The 21,244-nt window shown below is 35.5% G+C and overlaps 1 protein-coding gene across 9 annotated transcripts; it reads right to left on the bottom strand.

The window, feature by feature from the left end:
- Window positions 1–1,027: 1,027 nt before the first annotated feature.
- Window positions 1,028–18,789, bottom strand: LOC112789939 (protein MICRORCHIDIA 6). Of its 9 annotated transcripts, none has more exons than XM_025832116.3 (21): window positions 18,362–18,785; window positions 13,286–13,490; window positions 11,170–11,535; window positions 10,931–11,005; window positions 10,769–10,803; window positions 10,298–10,376; window positions 10,038–10,127; window positions 9,880–9,955; window positions 9,621–9,699; window positions 5,406–5,534; window positions 4,581–4,679; window positions 4,392–4,493; window positions 4,159–4,305; window positions 3,857–3,949; window positions 2,948–2,999; window positions 2,733–2,844; window positions 2,432–2,589; window positions 2,247–2,353; window positions 2,023–2,102; window positions 1,764–1,806; window positions 1,028–1,454 (listed from the first exon to the last, which is right to left on the bottom strand). In XM_025832116.3, exons 3-21 carry the CDS (start codon window positions 11,525–11,527, stop codon window positions 1,365–1,367), a joined length of 2,004 nt encoding a protein of 667 aa, XP_025687901.1. In that variant the 5' UTR covers window positions 11,528–11,535; window positions 13,286–13,490; window positions 18,362–18,785; the 3' UTR covers window positions 1,028–1,364. The 9 variants fall into 9 exon arrangements, with proteins under 9 accessions (XP_025687901.1, XP_025687902.1, XP_025687903.1 ...); XM_025832117.3 differs by having other exon boundaries at window positions 13,218–13,490; window positions 18,362–18,754; XM_025832118.3 differs by lacking the exon at window positions 18,362–18,785 and adding an exon at window positions 13,616–17,855.
- Window positions 18,790–21,244: the final 2,455 nt, after the last annotated feature.

Genomic DNA, 21,244 nt, shown 5'->3' with positions numbered 1-21,244 from the left:
CTAGGTCCGCTTTGTCTCTTTCCTCCTCAGCATCCTTCCATCTTTTCGAATTTTGGATATAAAGGGTGCTCTATCATTATCGAGATGACCTCCGCTATGGGAGTCTGAATCTGGCGATATACGTCCATCTTCTAGATGAACATGTGCCATGGTTGGTGTAGACTTTTAAGTCCCCGACAACAACGACAATATTCTGTATGGTTACTTTGAACCAATTGGATGTGGACCTAGACGAAAGGTTCAGACTCCATTTGACGAATATTCCAACTTATTCACCAAATAAGAAATCTGTAAAAGACTTCGATTTTTAATTTAGCAAGAGTTTTAGGTAAGTTCAAGTAAATTGAAATTAAAAAAATACATGAGTTAAATGAGTATTTATAGAAATAGGGTAGTAACCTAGCCTCAGCCCCATATCTTCCCATCTTGTGATGGTGGATAGTTACTTTGATATTAAGAGAGTTATCGCATATTAGAGTAGTGACTGAGCTGTAGAGGGTTTCTGAGTTATCGCATATTAGAGTAGTGACTGAGCTGTAGAGGGTTTCTAATGACCTGACTGGGCTTTAGTTGCCATGCAAGTCAAGTCAAACATTATTTAGAGATCCCGTGGCCCGAACAAATTGGGCAAACTAAGCCAAATGTTTTTTGGTCACTTCTAAAATGATCCATTGATGTTGTGGGCTTTTTTAGAAAGCGGGCTAGTTTATTTGTTTTATACGAAAAGAACCTAATTACAAAATTAAAAACAATATATAAAGCCAATTAAAAAGAAAAAAAAATATAAATACCTAACTATAAATTTAATAAAATTATAAAAAATAATTAAATAATTAAAGTATATTTTACATATCCACAAATATAAAATTTAATAGTATAACTGTATTTACAAAATTATCTTTTATTTAAGAAAAATATTGTTAAAATATTAAATTATTTCCATATTTCATGAAATTTCATTCCATTCATCTTTACGTTGGCTCAAGTCAATAAATATTTGTTCAAATATTAAAGAAGACCATAGAGAGACGAAAAGATTGCCTTGCTCATTTCACAAATAATGGTTTATCATGTTACATGTATACAGAAGAGAAAAATCTTAAGCTTTTGTGGCTAAATTTCTTAACTTACCAAAAAACCCCTGATGTTACAAACCTTGAAATGAAGACTAACCAAGGCATATAAACCAAACTAGCTTACAGCATTGACCACTATGCCCCTCCAAAAACCAAAATTGGCTAGCTACACACCTACCTAGCGTGTGAAAGTGAAACTATACATATGGTACAACACTAGTACAAATAAAAGAATTTGAGCACTGCCAATTGTTACAGCTACACCTACAACTACTACTACAAGTAGTACTAATCTTTCACATCTAGCAGTTGTAGTTGAGCCAATAGTAGATTATGCTGCCCTCTGGCTTCTTCTATTTTACTTCTAAGATCTGTTACCTGTAAAATCATAAACCATTTTTTTCGTAGGTCACAGAAGCCAAAACAACTGAACTACTTCATTCTATGCAGTTAATAGAGAATATCTAATTTAACAAACTTCAATTGCATCAGGCAACTGTGTTTAGTAAGTATCTTGGGATATAAGTTACAAATATAGAGATATCGAGACAATGGACATAAAGACTAGGTTCCAGGGCTTGAACATGTAACCTTGAAGTCACACAGAGACAACTCGACCATTGCTCTAAGGCTCTCCTTCAAGGATAATAGTATATATTATGAATAAAATTAGACAGTGCAGATTACCTTAAGATTAAGTTCTTCTTGTATCTTTTCAGATTCCAAACATCTGCAGGGTAAAGATTTAAAAGCATATCAATATATAACTATATTAAAACTCCATTGTGAAAATCAAATTGAAAAAATGGGATAAAAATAGAATGGAGGTTGTATTGGACTGCAAGAATTGATCAAGAATCAAGAAAATCTAAGTTGCTGAGCAACAGCATCCCACGCGATCAAGACCGTTGCTGTTGTGGTAAACACGAAACAGAAGTATACTCACTTTGTCCGTAGTTTCTGGTTTTCTTCCAATAATATTAAGGTCTCTTGGTCTAGCATCTGCTCCGCAGGAGACGGAATAACCTACCATCAAACACACAGGCAGAAGTTGCCATCAGAATACTGAAGTTATCAAAATTGGAGGAATATGGTTTTCAATAAATACATATCATATACATATGAACAAGATGGACCAATTTCAACATAACAAACGAAGTTACTACCGACCTGCATATTCTGAGATAAGCCAACACCTTTAATATTCTCTTCCTTTGCATGCTTTTTCGAATTATGGAGGTCTACCGATTCATATATCTTCCTCTTGTTATTAGATCCTGAACCAAGTCAGGATATACAAATTAGATTACATTAAGATAGTGACGCAGAATCTTGATTATCACATAAGCAGTTACCTTGCTCAGATGTGTTTCGCATGGTTCTCTTGCGTAGTTCAGCATTTTCATTTGCTGCTTTAGCATCAACAGAGTAGGAACTTCTATTGAGTTCGGCTTGTTTCGCTTTAGGAACTGGATATTTTTCGCGATACCCGAGCAATCTACAATGCACGTCCCTACATAAATTTTAAGAGTCCTAGTCATCTCAGATATCAATGCTTAAAAATCGTTAAAACTAGTATTAGCATTTTACATAGTTACTATTTACTCTGTTATTTTCCTGGATAATCATGAATTTTAACACAAGCATAAACACTACCAGTATTCCCATGTCATTTCCTTCAACCGTGCTTCAAGCTTTTGAAACAAAGAAGTTTTCTCAAAATCTTGCTTATTATGAGTTGGCTCAACAAAATCCGCTTGCAGGATACCTAATACAAGATCAACATAATTTATTATGTAGCATATTATGACGACTCGGTGTGTCTCGATAATTGAAAAGAACTTGACACCGCATGGAGATGTTTTACTTACCAACAACTCCTCTGCCTCTACTGTCTAAATAGTTCACAACCTGCCAAAATGGCTGATATTGAAAAGTAGCAATTGTATTAGAGAGAGAAGAGAAAAGCTAGATAATAACTATATGCTACAAACTGGCATGATTTGTCAATGAACCTACATAAGAATTTATTCAAAAGAGAAAGACAAAAGACAACAATGAAGAGCATGACATGACATGACTTGTAATTTCTAATTTCTACATTAGTCTCCATATAGCAGCAGCCAAATTTTTGTCATGATAAAATTGATCTATTTTTAAAAATAGGAGTTTTAGTAAAATGAAAGCTAGGACCATTTGTGGACCAGATAGCAAATAACCAACATCTAGCCTATTTTATTTCACCCCAAACCATGGAGGCTAACTCCAAAAATTAGTTCAGCGAGTTAGCACAACATATCCAACATTCATAAAAGAATTGGTAAAAGATTCCATAAGGAAATCACAACAGAGAAGTATATGAACAAATGTGAAACAATTTGGAGTAACTGAGTAAGCACCACATTACACACACTAGTATTAAGGGAAAGAAACTCATGCCCTTTGAAAAGTGTACAGCATGTTAACAGTGTTAATTTTAGGTTGAATCAATATACAACTAATAAGTTAAAAAAATTGTGTATTGATCTTCCATTTCCATTATATCATGCACATAGCTATAACTGTATTCAGCTACACTACGAATATTGAAGACTTAATCTTAATGCTTTTTGTGTACTGCTCAAAGTACTTTTTCCCTTGTTTCCTTAACTATAAATACAAGTTAATAATAATAAAATATGATGTTATTTAGCTCTTATGCACTATAAGAAAATCATTAACTGTTTAACACCATAGAATGGTTAACAACCACTGTTATAACATTTAGGGCGATAATTTACCAGTATTAGCCGACTTTTGTGATATACATTGAAACCGTGCATAATGACTCGAGGAGCTTCCTTAAGGAATCCAACTGTTGTCACAACTGTTGCCTACACATTGAGCCCCAAAAAAGAAATTAAATTATAAAAAAAAGTTGAGTAAATTGAAACAGTATGTTGTAATTGAAATTACCATTCATAAGTTTTAAATTTAGCTGAGACCTTTCATTTCCCTTAACTTTCTATTAGTTTTGTATTTAATATTAAGATAACTTTTATCCCTCAAATAATATTAAGACAGTCAAAAGTAAGATAATAACCTCCACGGTTCCACCAACTTGTGGTTTATACAAGATAAATTCAGGATATTTAAGATCATCAGCAATGTTATGTGGCTGCACAACTATGCCTCTCAAAAACATATGAAAAGTTTCTGGTATCCGCAAGTACAATATTGACATATAAACCTGCAAAACATGAGAATATTAGACCAATAAATTCACCCTTTTACATGGCCACACAAGCATAAGAATAATTTCAAAGTCCAGCATACACGTAAACAGAAACGGAACCGATGAGCAATATGTTTCTCATTTGCTTCCCGCCAGGCAGGAATTGTGTCAATCTTCCTTACATCCCCAGCAATTCGTATATCCTGCATATGAATAGAAGCCCCCTTGTTAAGCAATCAAAGCAAAATTCCAAAACAGTCAGTACAGCAGAAACAAAAAGGACATATCACCTCGGGATCCGTATCAAAATCTAGCTCCAAGTTCCCATCATCATTGAGCCACAAGTTGTAGATAATGACTTTAGTACCATGAGATCCAACGTCATTAAACTGTCAGAATGAAGAATATTTGAACTGAATAAGAACATGCTCATATTTTGAGAGGAGAAACAGAATATCATTAAGAATTAGAGAACAAGAATACAAGAAAATGTTACTAACTATCAAAAACAAACATACTACATGTAGACCAATAATCAACTGTCAATCAGCCAACCATACGTATTTGGTGCTTATGAAAAAAAATTGATAACGTTGCTATAAAAACATTTGATTATTCTTCTATGATAGATTTGATTATTCTATTATATCAGGGTTCGTCTATTCTGGAACCTGTTTTTGGTGTTCGTGGAGCATGTTTGTATCAGAAATACAATCAGCATTAGGAAACAAACTAATTTGTCAAACAAATTACTTCATATGGGTACAAGCATTGTTGCATGCTTTATTCCCTTGCTGGTCAACCATATTTTTCTGGATATATGTGAGGATGTGAATCCACTTCTATACATTCTCTTTTCTAATAAAATTACTCAAACAGCTTTTATTTCCTTTTCTGATAAAACTGTGCAGAGACAATTTAATCTCTTTTACAAAATTTAAGCTAATTGAGAGGAACAATCTCCAAAGTTTACTTTTAGCATTACTAGAAAACAAAAAATAAATTTAGAAAAAAAAATCATTTCCATAATATACATAGTATTATTAATGAAATAATTTTAATCTAACAACTTCCAGCCAATAGTCACGGATGAAAGGAAAAATGTAGAAACTAACTTGTCCAAGAAGTTCCTCTTCTGAGGAGTATGGAGACCAGCGCAAAATCAAAGATAAATTGGTGACAAAATGCTCTTTGCCATTTAATATCTCCAATGATCCAGTTGATGAATTAAACTCATAGTTTACCTGATATTGACAAGAACAGATAGTGTTGTAAATAAACTCAACTAGTAGAATCAACCATTGCAGAAAAGATTCTTATGAGAGAGAGGAAAAAAATTGATTTAGCAAACAATCAGTGTTCAGAAGTCTCTTAAAAGTCTGCCATAAGCATGTTGCAATAAGGGTCCTTTTAGGATTATTTTTAGGGGGAAAAGAATAAAACAAAACATAAAAGGGACCCTTGGAGCAATCCGTAACGGTTTATATGTCTTCTCGTGACCTTTCTGGTCCCATCTTCAAGTTCTGAATTAACCACTGACATTTTGTCAACCCAAGCTCCCTACAGAAACTCCGCCTATGCTACACCTGTGGTACATAGCTGGTCCCAAACCCGGATAAAGGAAGAGAGTAGTGTTAGGTCTTCGACAGCCAACATGAAAACTTAGTCGAATCTTCATGACATGGATCAAAGACTTTAATGCGCTAAAGCTAAGCCGTTGCCCGGAAGCAACACGCTGTATGAGCACGAGCCGCTGCATCGGTTCCCGGGTATAGTGTTAAATGAGTAAGGGTTCCCACCTTCGTTCCAGCGTTTCGTGAATGAACGAGGGTAAATAAATAAGCTAGTTCATAAAAAAAAAGGTAAAGGTAAAGATCGAAGCGACTGAAGGTTGAGATTTGGGACATGAAACATAGGCACTCTAACAAGAAAATCCATGGAGGTGGTGGATTCCATGACAAGGAGGAAGATTAACATCTTGTGTCTACAAGAAACAAAATAGGTCAGCGCAAAAGCTAAGAAGTTGGATAACTCCGGGTTCAAACTTAGGTATACGAAAAAGGTGAAGAATAGGAATGGGGCCGATATTATCGTGGATACGCAGTGAAAGAATGACCTAGTGGATGTCAAGAGAGTGGGTGATAGGGTAATTTCTATCAAACTTGCAGTGGAATGAGGTACTTTTCATGTGATTAACGCCTATACGCCGCAAGTGGGTTCGGATGAGCAATACAAGATATGGTTTTGGGAAGATCTAAAGAGTTTGGTCTAAGACATACCTGCCGGAGGTACGATTTTCTTAGGAGATTTAAATGGTCATGTTGGAAGATAAGTGTTTGGGTATGAAAATACTCACGGAGGCCATGGTTTCGGAGTGGTCAATACCGAGAGTAAAACTATTTATTTTTTCTCAACCTTTGACCTTCTCATCGCAAATACATGCTTTAAAAAGAGAGACAAACATCTTATAACCCATAGGAGTGGCATGACAAGATCTCAAATCGACTTCTTGTAGAGAAGAGTCGATCGAAAATTTTGCATTAATTGTAAAATTATTCCGAAAGAAAATTTAACAACACAACATACGATGCTCATCATGCATTTTTGCGTTGAGCAAAAGTTGAGAAAAATATATCATACAAAAAACCCAAGGACAAAGAGGTGGCGAATGAAAGGTGAAAACAAAGTGGGAAGGGGATTTAAGTGTGGAGGAAATGTGGAGGGAGATGGCAAAAGTTATTAGAAAAACAGCAAAAGAAAGTTTTGATGAATCTAGAAAGATAGACCAAGAGACAAGGACTCCTGGTGATAGAATGCAAATGAACAAGAAAATAAAATAAAAAAATGGAATGCTTTAAAGAATGGTCTTTCTGATACAATGAAAATAATTGGAAAAAATATAAGGCGGCGAGGAAAGAGAGAAAAGTGGCTGTAAGTGAAGTAAAAACAAGAACATATGAGGGTCTCTACTAGTCTTTAGGAATGAAGGAGAAAAATGTATTTATAGAATCGCCAAGAGCCGTGAAAGAAAAACGAGAGACTTAGATCAGGTTCAGACATAAAGGATAAAGACAAAAATCAACAAAAAGCGGAAGAGCTACTTCTACGAGTTATTTAATGAAAGACAAAAGATTCTTCCAAGTCTTGGTCGATTATCCATGAGTGAAGAAGATCAAAATTTTGACTACTATCGAATGATTTGAGACTTCGAGGTAAAAGATGCTCTAAAGCGAACGAAAAATGGCATGCCAGTAAGACCTAATAATATTCTGATTGAAGTTTGGAAGGGCCATAGAGAGAGATACCGGTTAACCAAGCTTTTTAATGAAATTTGAAGGTAAAAAAAAGATGTCAGATGAGTGGAGAAATAACATCTTGATACTTATCTACAAGAATAAAGAGAATATACAGAATTGCAAAAACCATGAAGGGAACAAGCTCATGAGCCATACCATAAAGTTATTAGAAAAGATGATAGACACTGAGACGAGAGACACAGATAACAAAAAACCAATTTGGTTTTATATCAAGCAGATCCACCACTGAAGCTGCATACCTGTTAAGAAGAATGATAGAAAGGTATCGTAATAATAAAAAGAATTTACATATAGTGTTTACTGATTTGGAAAAAACGTACAATAGAGTGTCAAGTCAAGTCTTATGGAAGGTTTTGGAAAGGAAAAGAGTAAAGATCGCATATATTCATGCAATTAAAAACATGTATAATAGGGTTACTAATTAGTGTGAAGACTCAAGGTAGTGTGACAGAGAAATTTTCTATTTGTATAGGATTACGCTAGGAATCATCCTTAAATCCATACATTTTCACATTAGTTTTAAAAATACTCACAGAACATATACAAGAGCCTATGTCATGGTACATGCTTTTTGCCGATGATATCGTCCTTACGGAGGAGTCAAGAGAAGACCTAAATAAGAAGTTGGATTTATAGAGATGAGCTCTAGAAGTGTATGGTCTACGCAAAAACCATAGCAAGACGAAATAGATGGAATGTAAATTTGGTTGCCGAAGGAAAAACCCTAATACATAGGTGAAGATTGAAGAAAACATCCTACAAAAAGTTAAAAGTTTAAAGTATCTTGGATACATCATATAAATAACAGAGAGATTGAGCAAGATATAAATCATAAGATACAAACAGGTTGGTCAAAATGGCAGAGTGTGTCTGGTTTTATATGACAAAAAAGTGCATTTAAAACTTAGAGATCAATTCTATCGCATTACTATCAAACCGGCTATACTTTATGGTACAAAGTGTTGAATGGCCAAAAAGGAATATGAACATAAGTTAAATGTGACAGAGATGAAGATATTGAGATCGATGAGTGGTCATACGCGATTGGATAGAATAAAAAATGAAGATATAAGAGAGAAAGTCGGAGTAGTACCTATTGTAAAAAAGATGGTAGAATCACGTATCAGGTGGTTTGGACATGTGAAAAAGAGACTAACAGAGCATTCAGGATAGTGGATGAGATGATAGATGAACAAGGAGTGAGACCGAGAAAAACCTAGAAAGACCATCTATGAAATAGTCAAACGAGATAAAGCTCAATGGAGTCGTTTGATCCATGTAGCCAACTCCTTCACTAGGTTTTGTTGTTGTTGTAAGCTCCCTACAGAACCCATGATGTTTTGGCAAGATGTTCTTAACATGATTAACCGGAATTTACCCCTAGAAGCACTAGCATCTCGCATCTTTATCTACAAAAATATGAATGAAGTGTGTAGAGATTGCTCAAGAGCTCCTCTCTTTCTAATGTGTCCTATTGTGTGTAGTGTAGTCTCTCATTCTCTCTAGAAGTTTTTGGAATGCTTGGAACTGTCCGTTGACAATGGACTTGCATCAACATCTCACTAACTTGAAAAGCTTTGGATGCTTTTAAGAAGAAACAATCTTATGTTAGCCCTCAACTTATATGTTTTGGTGTATCTAGTGGCAAAGGAATGCTAAAAAAGAAAAACACTATTCATACATCAAATACTCTTTAACATCCGTATAAAAATTCAGTTGCTACTAAATAATTGTGTATTTAAATTATTTTTAATTAACAAAACAAAGAGAATGCGGGTTTGGTTAAGAAAATACTATTGTCAAAATGGTGTTTATTATAAAGGGTGTAGACGTAGTAGAATTGCTAAAAAATGTTAATGACTCCTTTTCAATCTAACTTTATTTGGAGTATAATTACTATTTTGGCACCCCTTAATTCAAGCAACAAGTTGAAGAGAAGTAGCATTTGAAGCCTATGCATAATATAAACCAAATTCTCTACGTAATAAAAGAAAAATGTGGAATACCACTCACCATGGGTACTACTATTCTGTCAAGCTTTTCTTGCACCAAAAATGTATATGACAGAAGTCCAATGCTTTGCGTCAATATCCTGATGCAGGTTAAAAACAGTAAGAAAATTAAGCATAGTTTTCACTTTTCTTTTCCACTATAGCTTCAATTTTGATCCCAAAATCACCTTGCCTCACTCTAATGAAAGATCAGAAGGTCTAATGTTTAAAAGCCTAACTAACTTCAGCATGGATAGATGCTTTAAGTTTTTGTCACATACCCATTACTCATATGCCGACTGAAGACAATGACATCAGCCCCAAGCCTCATAGTACTGGTCTTAAAGCCATTACCATCTGCAACAATAAATCAAAAACTCAAAAAAAGAATAAAGCACGAATACGAAAATAGTTGAAGAAAGAATGCCAAGACCCATACACTGCCCAATAGCCAGCTTTGACTTCTTATCTGAAAATCCAAAACTCATGCAATGCCTCATTGCTTCTGGATCCATTCCACCACCATCATCTGATTACCCAATGTCAGTACAAAATCAATAAAAAATGTCAAATGTAAAATTTTGAATTTTGAATCTTACCAAATCATGATGCTCAGGGTAAACATGTTCCTAACAAGACTCAGGCTAGGATTTTCAATAACTAAATTTCTAAAATTGATATGTTCCAAAACCATTGTACCTTGAATCAGCAATGCTGGACTTCCATCCTTTGGATTTGAAGTTTTATCTACAAGGACAAAGGTAGCCCCATTTTGGATCTATCCTAAGCACAAATGGCAAGAATGCAATACAAATTGGAGCATAAAACAAATGTAAAATGTGAGATGTAACATGTCAAATGATGATTTTAAACAAGAAATGAAAAATCACAGCAATAAAGATTATGGTTTTACACCAATCTATGGAATGATAATTAAGTAAAGAACATTGGAATAAACATGAACCTTAAAAAACGTATAGTAACAGTAAAAACCAGAAAGGAAGGATATGTACAAAGGAAATCATTTCTGGAAAACATCACAGTTAATAAAGAATACACCATCAGAAATCAATGCCAAAATAAGTATGCAGGTAGATGACAAAACTAACACAGCATATACAATACTTAAAAGTTCATGTAGTTCACAACTGAAACATCAGGAATAATCACCTCATCAACTGCATTATCGAGAAGCTCTGCTATGGCTGCAACCAAAATCAAAGAAAAAGACAAACACATTAAAAGAAAAAACAAAAACGACTATGAGACAAAGGTGGACAATTAAAGTAATCAAAGAGGATGAACAAGTTCATATAAGTCATAAGAAAATACCACCAAATGCCCACTTATGTGAAGTTGCATTCGAGTGAAGGAACATAGGGTGTACATGTAGATAGTTTTTGGCATCTGAAATCAAAGAAAAATATTAGTACGATGAGAAATGAAGAATGAGTAAAATTCTCTGAACTTACAAAACGTCAGCATATGTCGAGCTCAAAAAATTGTCACAACTAAATATAAGCACTAACGTCCACGGAAGAAACTATAAGCTGCATTAATTTGGAAATTACTTTGGACTGTGACTTTTTTACAAGCAGGCCCATCATCGTAAGTCCCAGCTTTCCAAAACTGCCTAGTAAGGGGTGCTGCACAAATGGGTGACGCATAAGAAATGTCTGAATCATCACCTGGTGGCAACCACTGATTAGCTACCAGGCCGTTCCTTGGAATATTAGAGAAAATATTATTTTCAGAATCTTGTCGAACAGAATGAATGCGAGATCCATTTCGATTGGCCAGTTGACCTTTATTAGTCGATTTTTCTTGCTTTACATCCAAAACAAGATCTGGCTCCTGCTTCACCGCTATGGGAATAACCTTTTCACTCTCATCATCACTAGATAAATCAATAATTTCTATGCCTCCCATATTTGTCCCTGTAACCAAAGCAAAGCATACAAAGTTAAGTTAGCATTATGAAACAAGAATACAATATAGAGTAACTAAAACAAGAATGTGAGTCAAACAACTATCAACCTGTATACATGACACATTTGACTTTAGGCACACATGCATCTTACCAAAAAAAAAAAAAAATCAGGGGTGGTTCGTTTGCTAGTTACCATTCCCGCATTTATCATATCTTAATATAAGAAACAACTGCTAATAGGTATGTGCAACTTAACTCTTTATGATTCAAATGTGTAGATTAATCCTCAACTTTGTTAAATGTTCAATTCGGTAAAAAAACATGAGTGCAAATTTGAACTTTGGGCCATGTGCTATTGACCCCCTCAACTTTCTCAATGTGCAATCCAATACTTCACGCATGGATGTCAACGGGCCGGGATGGGGTGGGAGATGCCTCCCTGCTCCCCGCCCCCGCCCCCGCCCCCGCCCCCAATCCCCGCTGTGGGAGAATATTTACCGCCATCTCCCTAGTTGATAATTTCTATGAAAATTCTAATGAAAAAATTTTAAAACATTGATAAAAAATCATAAAGCATGGAACAACATACAAATACATCATGTCCAAGATTAAAAATTAACTAAAATTCAATATCATATCCAAAGTTAAATTTTTAAAAAAGCCTATAAAACAAAGTCTTCAACTTCGAATATTCTCCCATTGCAAAAGTACAACTTCCAACAAACTACTTTGAGTTCTTTGATAAAACAACGAATATATAAATATGTCAACATGCATCATAAACAAAACACTGTCTAAAGTATAAAGACTTAATTTCTCTTGATGGATTTTGACTTCTAATGAAACCGTTGCCCTTCATTAATTGACTAATACTCTTTGCTCAACCATAAAGATTTGTAATTTGTTGAGCTTAATGTGTTCACATATTAGCATCATAAAAATGAATAACAAGTTCCATTAAAAAACACAAAGAAAGAGATAAAACAAGAGATACTGAAGTTGAACAATTACATCAACCTGCAAAATAGATGAAGAATTTATAATACACTATCACGATTTGAATTTAATTTTCTTTTACCAATGGGAAAAAAAAAGCACTTCTTTTAGCGCACTACTTTTGGAATTCAATAAGCACACTATATATACACTACATGCACCAGCTACAAAAGCTTTTTTACTTCTTCACTAGAACGACCATTTTATGGCACCACAAACAACAGATACTAAAACAAATAAATTTTCAGATATAGCAAAAGACCAAACATTTATCATGTGAAAAAATATTAAGGGGAAACAACCCTATTGATTGTCCATCTGAACTTGCCTAACCATTCTAACCTCACTAACCCTTAAAATGCACCAAACTAAATTCAAATCCAAATCACAATTAATTCATTGTTTGCACAATTAAAAGACTTCAAAGCTTAAAACTTGTACACATGCACACTAGCCAAGCCATTACCAACTAAGAAGGCTTAGCCACCCAAATAATTTCAAAATAATTTTTACTAGGAGCTCAGGTTAAGATTTAGTTCCTTAATGCTTATTCAGGGGAAAACAAGCACAAAAAATGTATAAAACAAGCACAAGCATGTTGCAGTTGCGGAAAATCAAGCAAGGTTAAAAGCACAAGCATGCTGAAAATCACCAAGATTCAAAACAAACAAGCACAAAAAATGTAGAATAAACCTTTAGTGCAATAAAATAAAAAGAGGGCGAGAGTATCCAATCAGAAGTGGAGGAGGGGGAGGGACAACCGACGGCTGTGACGGCAATGCTGCCGACGGCAGACGGTGGCTTCTTTCACACGGACAACGAGCGACGACGTAGAGCACGGAGCAGCGGACGAGGTGGGGGGCGGTGCAGCGGACTGCGGACACAAGCGGAGAGGAGAGCACGGGAGCAAGGAGAGTGGCGGCGGGTTGGGAGCAGAGAGGTGAGGTGGGGGGATGGCGTACAAATCTACAATGATGAAGAAAGGAAGACACGAATGAGAATTAGGGTCAGGGTTTATCTATATATATGTCATGTGAAATGACTAAAAAACCTATAATAAAAATAAGTTATTGACAATTAAGTATATTTACAAATTTCGTAGATTAGTGGGGATAGGGCAGAGATCACCGCTCAGGTACCCGCACCTGCTTCAGGGGAATTTTGTCCCACATCCCCATCCCCGCAGGAAAAATTCTCCCCCTTCGGGTCTCCATTTGGGGCGATTCCCGCGGGGATCTCTATGTATCGGAGAGTTTTGTCATCCCTGATGCATTCTTGAATATGCACTAATTTGTTCCCAATCATTGTTAAAGTTAATAGAAAGGTTGATTTGCACATTCAAAGAAAGATCAGTCAATATAATGACTTTTTTCCTTACATTCCCGCACATTCTAACGCTTAACTACTTTTTTCCTTACACAACAATAGAAAAATTGACTTGTTAGGTGTAAAGCATGATCTCCCATCAAGCAAAATGGAATTCCTCCATCAAGGTCCAATTGTTTGAATCACGATGATCCGAGGAAAACCTATCCAGATAGCTATATCGGCAACGTTGTCTTCAAAGATAACTTTGGTGCTCTGAGCCAATAAGCAATTCCCTTTTTTTCCATAATTTCCAACAACAAGAGCCTTTCCTCTTATTGATGCCACCAACAACTATTTGAGCTGTTTTTATTACTTTCAACTCTAAGCATAACATGTATTAATTCTAACAGGTGCATGGCACTATTAAAAAGCATAATTAGAAACCAATCAAAAGGCATGGGTCCTCAGGGTTAGTAGTATCGACATCGACATTTAAATAAAGTAGTTAAGGTATCAAATAACAATAAACAAACAAAGGCCTTGGAACTATTAGACAATTAAAGAGTGCCTAATTGCAACCAAAGATTTCACTCTGAAATTATATAAGAATACACGTAATTGCAAATATCTATTGCCAGAATTGTCTCTTCACCTAGTTCTTTATCTAACCAATGGTTTCATAACTTCAACGAAATGAACATGATCTTTGGGTCGAGGCATTTTCCCTTCTTATCTTGAAAAAGTAAAGGCATGTTGCATTCTTAAGTAAATAACCAACTTCCGGCTAACCAAGCATCTACTGTCTTGTCGAACATACAAGAGATAAGACGGCAATATTCCCCACTTCTACACTAACTATACCCTTTCGCCTAATCTTTAAATCCTAGTTGAACCTTCGTAGACAAACCATTCAAACATCACTCACATATGTTAGGCAATTGCTTTTTACTTGAATCAAATCTTTGATCTTCAAAGTAAGCACAAAATTAGGCTTCTACCTAAATGTGCAATAAGGGTATGCCACAATTCCTTCTAGAATCAGAATATGCATGTATTGATAATAGTCTTTAGAAAGTGTGGCATGGATAATAACATAGTTTTCAAATGCAATCAACTTTAGTGTTATTGCTAATTGCAAAACACACTTCTAACATTCTACTCTATCATAAAACAGCTTATGAATTTCAATTAGTTTCACTCCCACATAGCTTGGGTGTCATTTTTATAATAATACACAACAATTCATAACTAGAAGTTGCCAACCGTTGAATGAATTATGATTGGTATAATTAGGAGATGCATAAAATGGTCATAGTTCCCCCTTATTAATAACTTATTCCCAATGATTGGTCAGATAGCAAGGGGAACAAATAGATTCAACCAGGACAGCTTCACTCTTTAGTTTCACCCTTTCAACCACTCTCCAATCCAACGAAAACTACCAACAACCATCCCCTTGCCACAAACCCCTTCTCACCACTAGTCATATTTGCCATGGCAAGACATACAGAGCAACACCCTTTACTTTACAACAATGTTGATAAAGTGTTGTCTGTAGCTGAAACTTCACTGCGAAAAGGGCATTTAACAATCCATATTTATCACTCCTACAAACTAGGGCAAGATATATGGAGCATCACCATTTACTTTTGCAACAATGGTGATGAGCATTGTTTGTAGCAAAAACTTCACTAAGGAAAGGAAATTTAACAAGTCCGTATTTATCACTCCTACAAACTAGGACTCACCTATTTGCACACACAAAAGGTCCCTAATATAATATTCTATTCCCATATAGAGCACACCTATTAAATTATAGCCCCAATGTTCTCCCAAACTTCTTTCCAATATTTACTCTGAATGGATTAGGTCTAGCCCATGCCAATCTCACAAAATTTTGTTTACACTTCTACAGTATTTTGCTCCTTCACAACAAAAGGGCAGCTCAGTGCACTAGCATCCCACATTAGCACAAGATCTGGAGACGGACTGCAACCACAGGATGTAATGTACGAACCCTAACCTGATAATTACATCAGTAACTGTTCCACGGCTTGAACCTGTGACCTAGAGGTCACAACAAACTCCAACTAAAATGATTTTTAAAGGGGAAGTTGTTTTCGCAAGCATGTAAACCCAAGCTCAAATGAAATACCAAACCACTCTTGATATATCGATCAAAGTGAGAAGGGTAGGATAAGCACTTCAAGTAGCTCTATCAATCACAAAGTTGAAAGCTTGGTCAATGTACCCACAATCCAAAGTTCACCAATATTCTACTAGCTTACACTCCTCCATTTCGTGTTGATTATTGGCTAGACACCACCACAAGACCTCTCAAAAAAGCATTAGAAGTACAAAAAAAGTATTATACCAACTAACAAAAATCAAGGAACTAAACACATCAATTACTTCATAAGTCCAACTCAACCCTAAAAAAGGCACAATTCAATCAATTATCATTACTTATCAAAGGCTCTAAGATAACTTTTCATTCACCCAATTATCTTAAAGATATACAATAAAAACCTCCTAAAAAACATATTCCACCCTTGATAGATACCTACTATGTAGCTATAGAAAGCAAAATGTCAAAACAATGACAAGGTCCATTGCCAACCATGATTTTAAAAACCAAACTGAACTGACCGGTTTGATCCGATTAATTGATTCATTTAAAGGTATAAATCACTTGACAATAAAACCAGTCAAAAATAAAAATAAAAAAGGTCAAAAAATTGGTTAATTAATGCAATTTTTTAGCAGTTAACATATTTAAAATGATAAATTACAAAAAATAATGTTTACAAAAATTATATATTTCATACATAAATATATTATTTGATTATATTAACTTAAATATTGGTGAAACCTTAGTTTAACTTTAAAAACTATTGAACTTCTAACTCTATCGATTCAATAACTAATTAAGTTTTAAGAGAAAATAAAAATTTTACGTAAAATAAAAAATTTAAATACAAATAATATACAATCATATTCAGATTCAAATCATAAATGTCTGATTTAATAAAGAAAAAACATTTAAAATCGTAAGATAAAAATTTTAAAAGTTAAATTGAAATTTAAAAGTATACTATATCTATATTTGTTTTTCATTATATTAAAAAATAGTTACCAAATAAAAAATTTTCAAAAAAACCATTTAATATTTCCCTTATCTCAAAAGTATCAATGCAAAAATAATTGATTTTACACCTTAAGTTTTGAAATTTCTCAAAAATAATTCAATGGTTATACAAATTTTCTATTACAGATAAGAATATACAGAAAATCAGATTGGATTGAAATTGAATATAAACAAAATCTACATTTGATCTACCCTAAAACACTAAATATTCTTATATCTAATTGGATCTGGTTCGCAAATTATTGGTATAACAGGCTTCTCCATAAAAATTTAGATCTCAAATTAAAGAGACTTTGCTTGAAAAGTTAGATCTCAAAATGAGAAGGATAGGAAAAGAAAATTGAAATCATAACACATGCTAAAATATACTTAAATTGGTAACAAAAAATAATTTTAATACTAAAACTACTTTTAAAAAGACTAAAATCTTGTTCAAATTCATTTAATAATTAAAAAAAATATTTTGAATAGTTAAAATATTTTTCTCTCCCTTTTGTCAAGATCCACAACCATCTCAAAACCCTAATACCCAAAAGGATATTTAGGAAAAAAAGGAAAGAATAGGAGCGAGGCAGTGAGAGAAAAGAGCTTGCGTGCCAGTAATTATGCTGGGATTCCGTCAGAGAGAGGCAGAGAATGCTGCCTTCATATGCGGAGACAAAGTTTCGAACTTTGTGGGAGTTTGAAAGAGTTACATATGCGGAGACAAAGTTTCGAACTTTGTGGGAGTTTGAAAGAGTTACATATGCGGAGCGTGGGAGTTTGAAAGAGTTACGGACCAAGTAATGGGATTTGGCTTTGTGGTGGCAAGATAAGCTGGAGAAGAAAGAAGATAAAGAAAACTCCAATATTGAAGAAGAAAAAGGAAAAACCTTTCTATAAGAGTCACGCTAATGCCTCTAATAGGCAGGGATGGCAACGGGTCCCATGACCTGTCCCATCCCTGCCCCCGCCCCAGCAACAGAACCCTGCTGGGGATTTGGTTCTCCGCGGATATTTTTTGAAAAAATTATTTAAAAAAAAAACAGAAAGATGATCCTCAATAGTTAACAATTTCTAATCACCAATAAGCAACAATTGAACACAATCCTACATAAGTAACAATATAATTAACAAAGTACCACACAATTACATTTACATCAACAATCAACAATAAAACTCAGAATCAATATTCCATACAATTACATTTCCATCAACAATCAACAAAATTAATAAGATACCATCATCAATTAACAAAATTACATCATACAAATTGACACGAAAAAGAAAATCACCTAAGAACTGAGAAGCCTCAGAGTCACAAACTCATAACCATCATAATCATAAAAGTTTATTCATGAAAAAATAAATAAAACTGAAGTAGCAGAGGAGGATTGCCTACCGGCAGAGCGGAGAGGGAGGAACGGAGGTGAAGAGGCTGACGACGGCAACGGAGATGATTTTCCTCTGACGCGACGAAGACAGCGACGATTCTGCCTCTGACGCGACGGTGCTCCCTCTGACGCGACGATTCTCCTCGGCTGTCTCAGGAACAACACGACGACGTCCTCCTCGGCTGGGTCAAGCCTGCGATAAGACGTTCTCCTCGGGCATGTTTCTCAGGCGCGCGCGACGACAGTGCTGCGGCGACCTTCAGAGTGAGAGAGGGAAGCAGTGAGAAGGAGGAGCGCGGCGGCGAGGAAAAAGGAGGGTGGTGGACGGCGGTGAGAGGAGAGAATCTTTGAAATGTTAGGGTTTGAATGAGAGGGAGTGGGTGAAAGCGATACCAATTTGGGAATTTAGGTTTCATTGAAATTTATATTTATAAAAAAGGATATTTTAGTTATTTTAATATACAATATTATATGTATTTTTATGGGATAAAGATTTTTATTTTTATTTTTATTTTTATTTTTGTTTTTGTTCCGTTTATTATACGATTTTTTTTTGTATAGTTATCAAAATCGAACGGTTTTTATTTTTTCACATAATTATTAAAATATTAAAATTAGACGGATTTTATTTTTTCGTATAATTATTAAAATTGGACTGGATTAACTTATATGTGATTGTGATCGAATTTGAATGAAAAAGAGTGAGTGAGAATACGGTTAATTTAGGGAGATTTAGGCTAATTGGTTACTATTTGGGTAAAAATTTTAAAATTGATGAATATGCATTTCAAACAAAAATCTTTTTTATTACTACATATTTTTCTTATCATTAAACTATGTTATCCTTTATTATTTACTTGTTAATTATATAATAAAAAGGTTAAGTATGATTTTGGTCCCAACGTAGAGGCTGAAAATTTATTTCGTCTTCGACCTTTTTTCCGCTACAAAATGGTTCCAAATGTTTCAATTTGTTTTAAAATCATCTTTTTTATCAATTTTATTTTTTTATTCCCAAATTACCTCTCGTTAAAAAATTATAAAATAAAATAAATAAATAAAAAAGGAAAGAAAGGGATACAGAGAATCGGGGGGTGGGGACAGAAAGAAGGTGGGGGTGGGGTGCGAGAACGGGGGAGGGAGGAGGGGGAGGGAAGGGAAAAAAGAGGAAGGGAAGCCTCACCGCCGCACCTTTTCGGCAACCTCAATCGGGAACGAGTCTTTCAGCCTCTTATCCACCCACCTACTCAGCGCCCCCTAACCACCGTCCCCTGCCGCCCTCGCAACGTCGATCACAGATGTCCTCACGAACTCTCCACTCTTCTTGTCGTACCTGAACCTCAGCGGCTCCTCCCCGGAGAGAAGCTCCAGCATGACCACTCTGAACGCGTACACGTCAGACTTCTGTGTCGCCACACCGGTGGCCTGAAATTCCGGCGACATGTAGCCTCTCACTCCCTCGATTTGCATGCCAGAACCACCCGATCGTTTTAATTTTTCGGACCTCGCCGGGGAAGGAGATGCCAAGGGTTCCTCCTCGATTTCTCCCAATTTCGCAGCAGCGACATCGCTTTCCTCTTCCAGGATCTCACCGCAGAGCTGTGCGGCACCGAAATGACAAACCCTAGCATTGAAATTAGGGAAGCCACTACTCGCCTTCGCTGTCGACCTCGTATCGCCGCACCTCCTCCTCGCCGCTCGCATTGCTACCCGCGTCCTTGCCGCTGCTCCATGACCCTCACCGCCTGCCGCTTCTTCTTCTTCTTCTTCCATTTTGCTTTTGCTTTGATTATGTTGTTGATTTTTTATTATTGTTGTTTCTGGTTGCTTCTGTTTCTGATTGATTATATTGTTTCATTATTGTTGTTGTTGTTGTTGTTGTTCTATTACTGTTTCTGCTCCTGTTTCTACTTGATTCCATTGTTGTTTCATTGGTGATTCATTGATGTTGTTGTTGTTGTCCTGCTGCTGCTTCTGTTTGATTAATAATTGTTGTTGCTTCTGGTTCTGTTTCTGCTTGTGCATCTATTGGTGCTTCTGTTTGTACTTCTGCTGGTGCTGCATGATTTTGGGGAAGAAAAAATAGGGACATTTAGCTCCGAAGGACGATTTTAAAACAAACTGAAACCTTGAGGACCATTTTGTAGCGAAAAAAGACCGGGGACGAAATAAATTTTCGACCTCTACGTTAGGAATCAAAATCATACTTAACCCTAATAAAAACGTACAATAATTTTGTTAGATATTATTTTAATTTTATACTCATTTATATTTAAATTAATTATATTTTTTATTATTCAACATTATTAATATAAATATAAATATTGTTAAACATGTATGTTCCAGGGGTTACCTGAAACTGTAAGTCGATCTCAGACGAGATCTTCTGTGCTGGTCGGAGCCGACGTGTCCAGCAGATCTATAGCAGCCGAAGCTAGTGTGTCCGACTTGTGGAATTGAGAATGTTGTTGATCCCTTGTCACCGAAGGGTGGGGGGTACCTGCAAGGGATTTCGATGCTTAAGTTAGCAAGGGTATTAAATAGGTACTGAGTAGAATCAGAGTATGAGTTATACCTGGGTGCTCCAGTGTATTTATAATGGTGAGATGTGACCTTCTTTCGATAAGATAAGTTAGTTATTTTATCTTATCTTATATTTTGTCGAGGTCAGCTTATCTTCCATGGAACCGCCCTTATCTCTATAGGCTTGGGCTGCCTTTGGATCGGGGTTGTATTCCTTGAGTTGGGCCCTTCTTTGGGATTTCCTGTCGATTTGGCCGAGTTCTTTACGAAGAAGTCGGTCCGCTTGACCTAAAGAGATCGGTCGCTTTGCTACTGAACACCCCGGCTCAGACAGCTCGACCCAGGGTATGAACAGTGCCCTGCTTGAG

Source organism: Arachis hypogaea, chromosome 3 (assembly GCF_003086295.3).
Source record: "Arachis hypogaea cultivar Tifrunner chromosome 3, arahy.Tifrunner.gnm2.J5K5, whole genome shotgun sequence".
NCBI lineage: Eukaryota > Viridiplantae > Streptophyta > Magnoliopsida > Fabales > Fabaceae > Arachis > Arachis hypogaea.
Note: the sequence above shows the minus strand (reverse complement) of the source record. Positions and strands in the feature narration are given on the sequence as shown.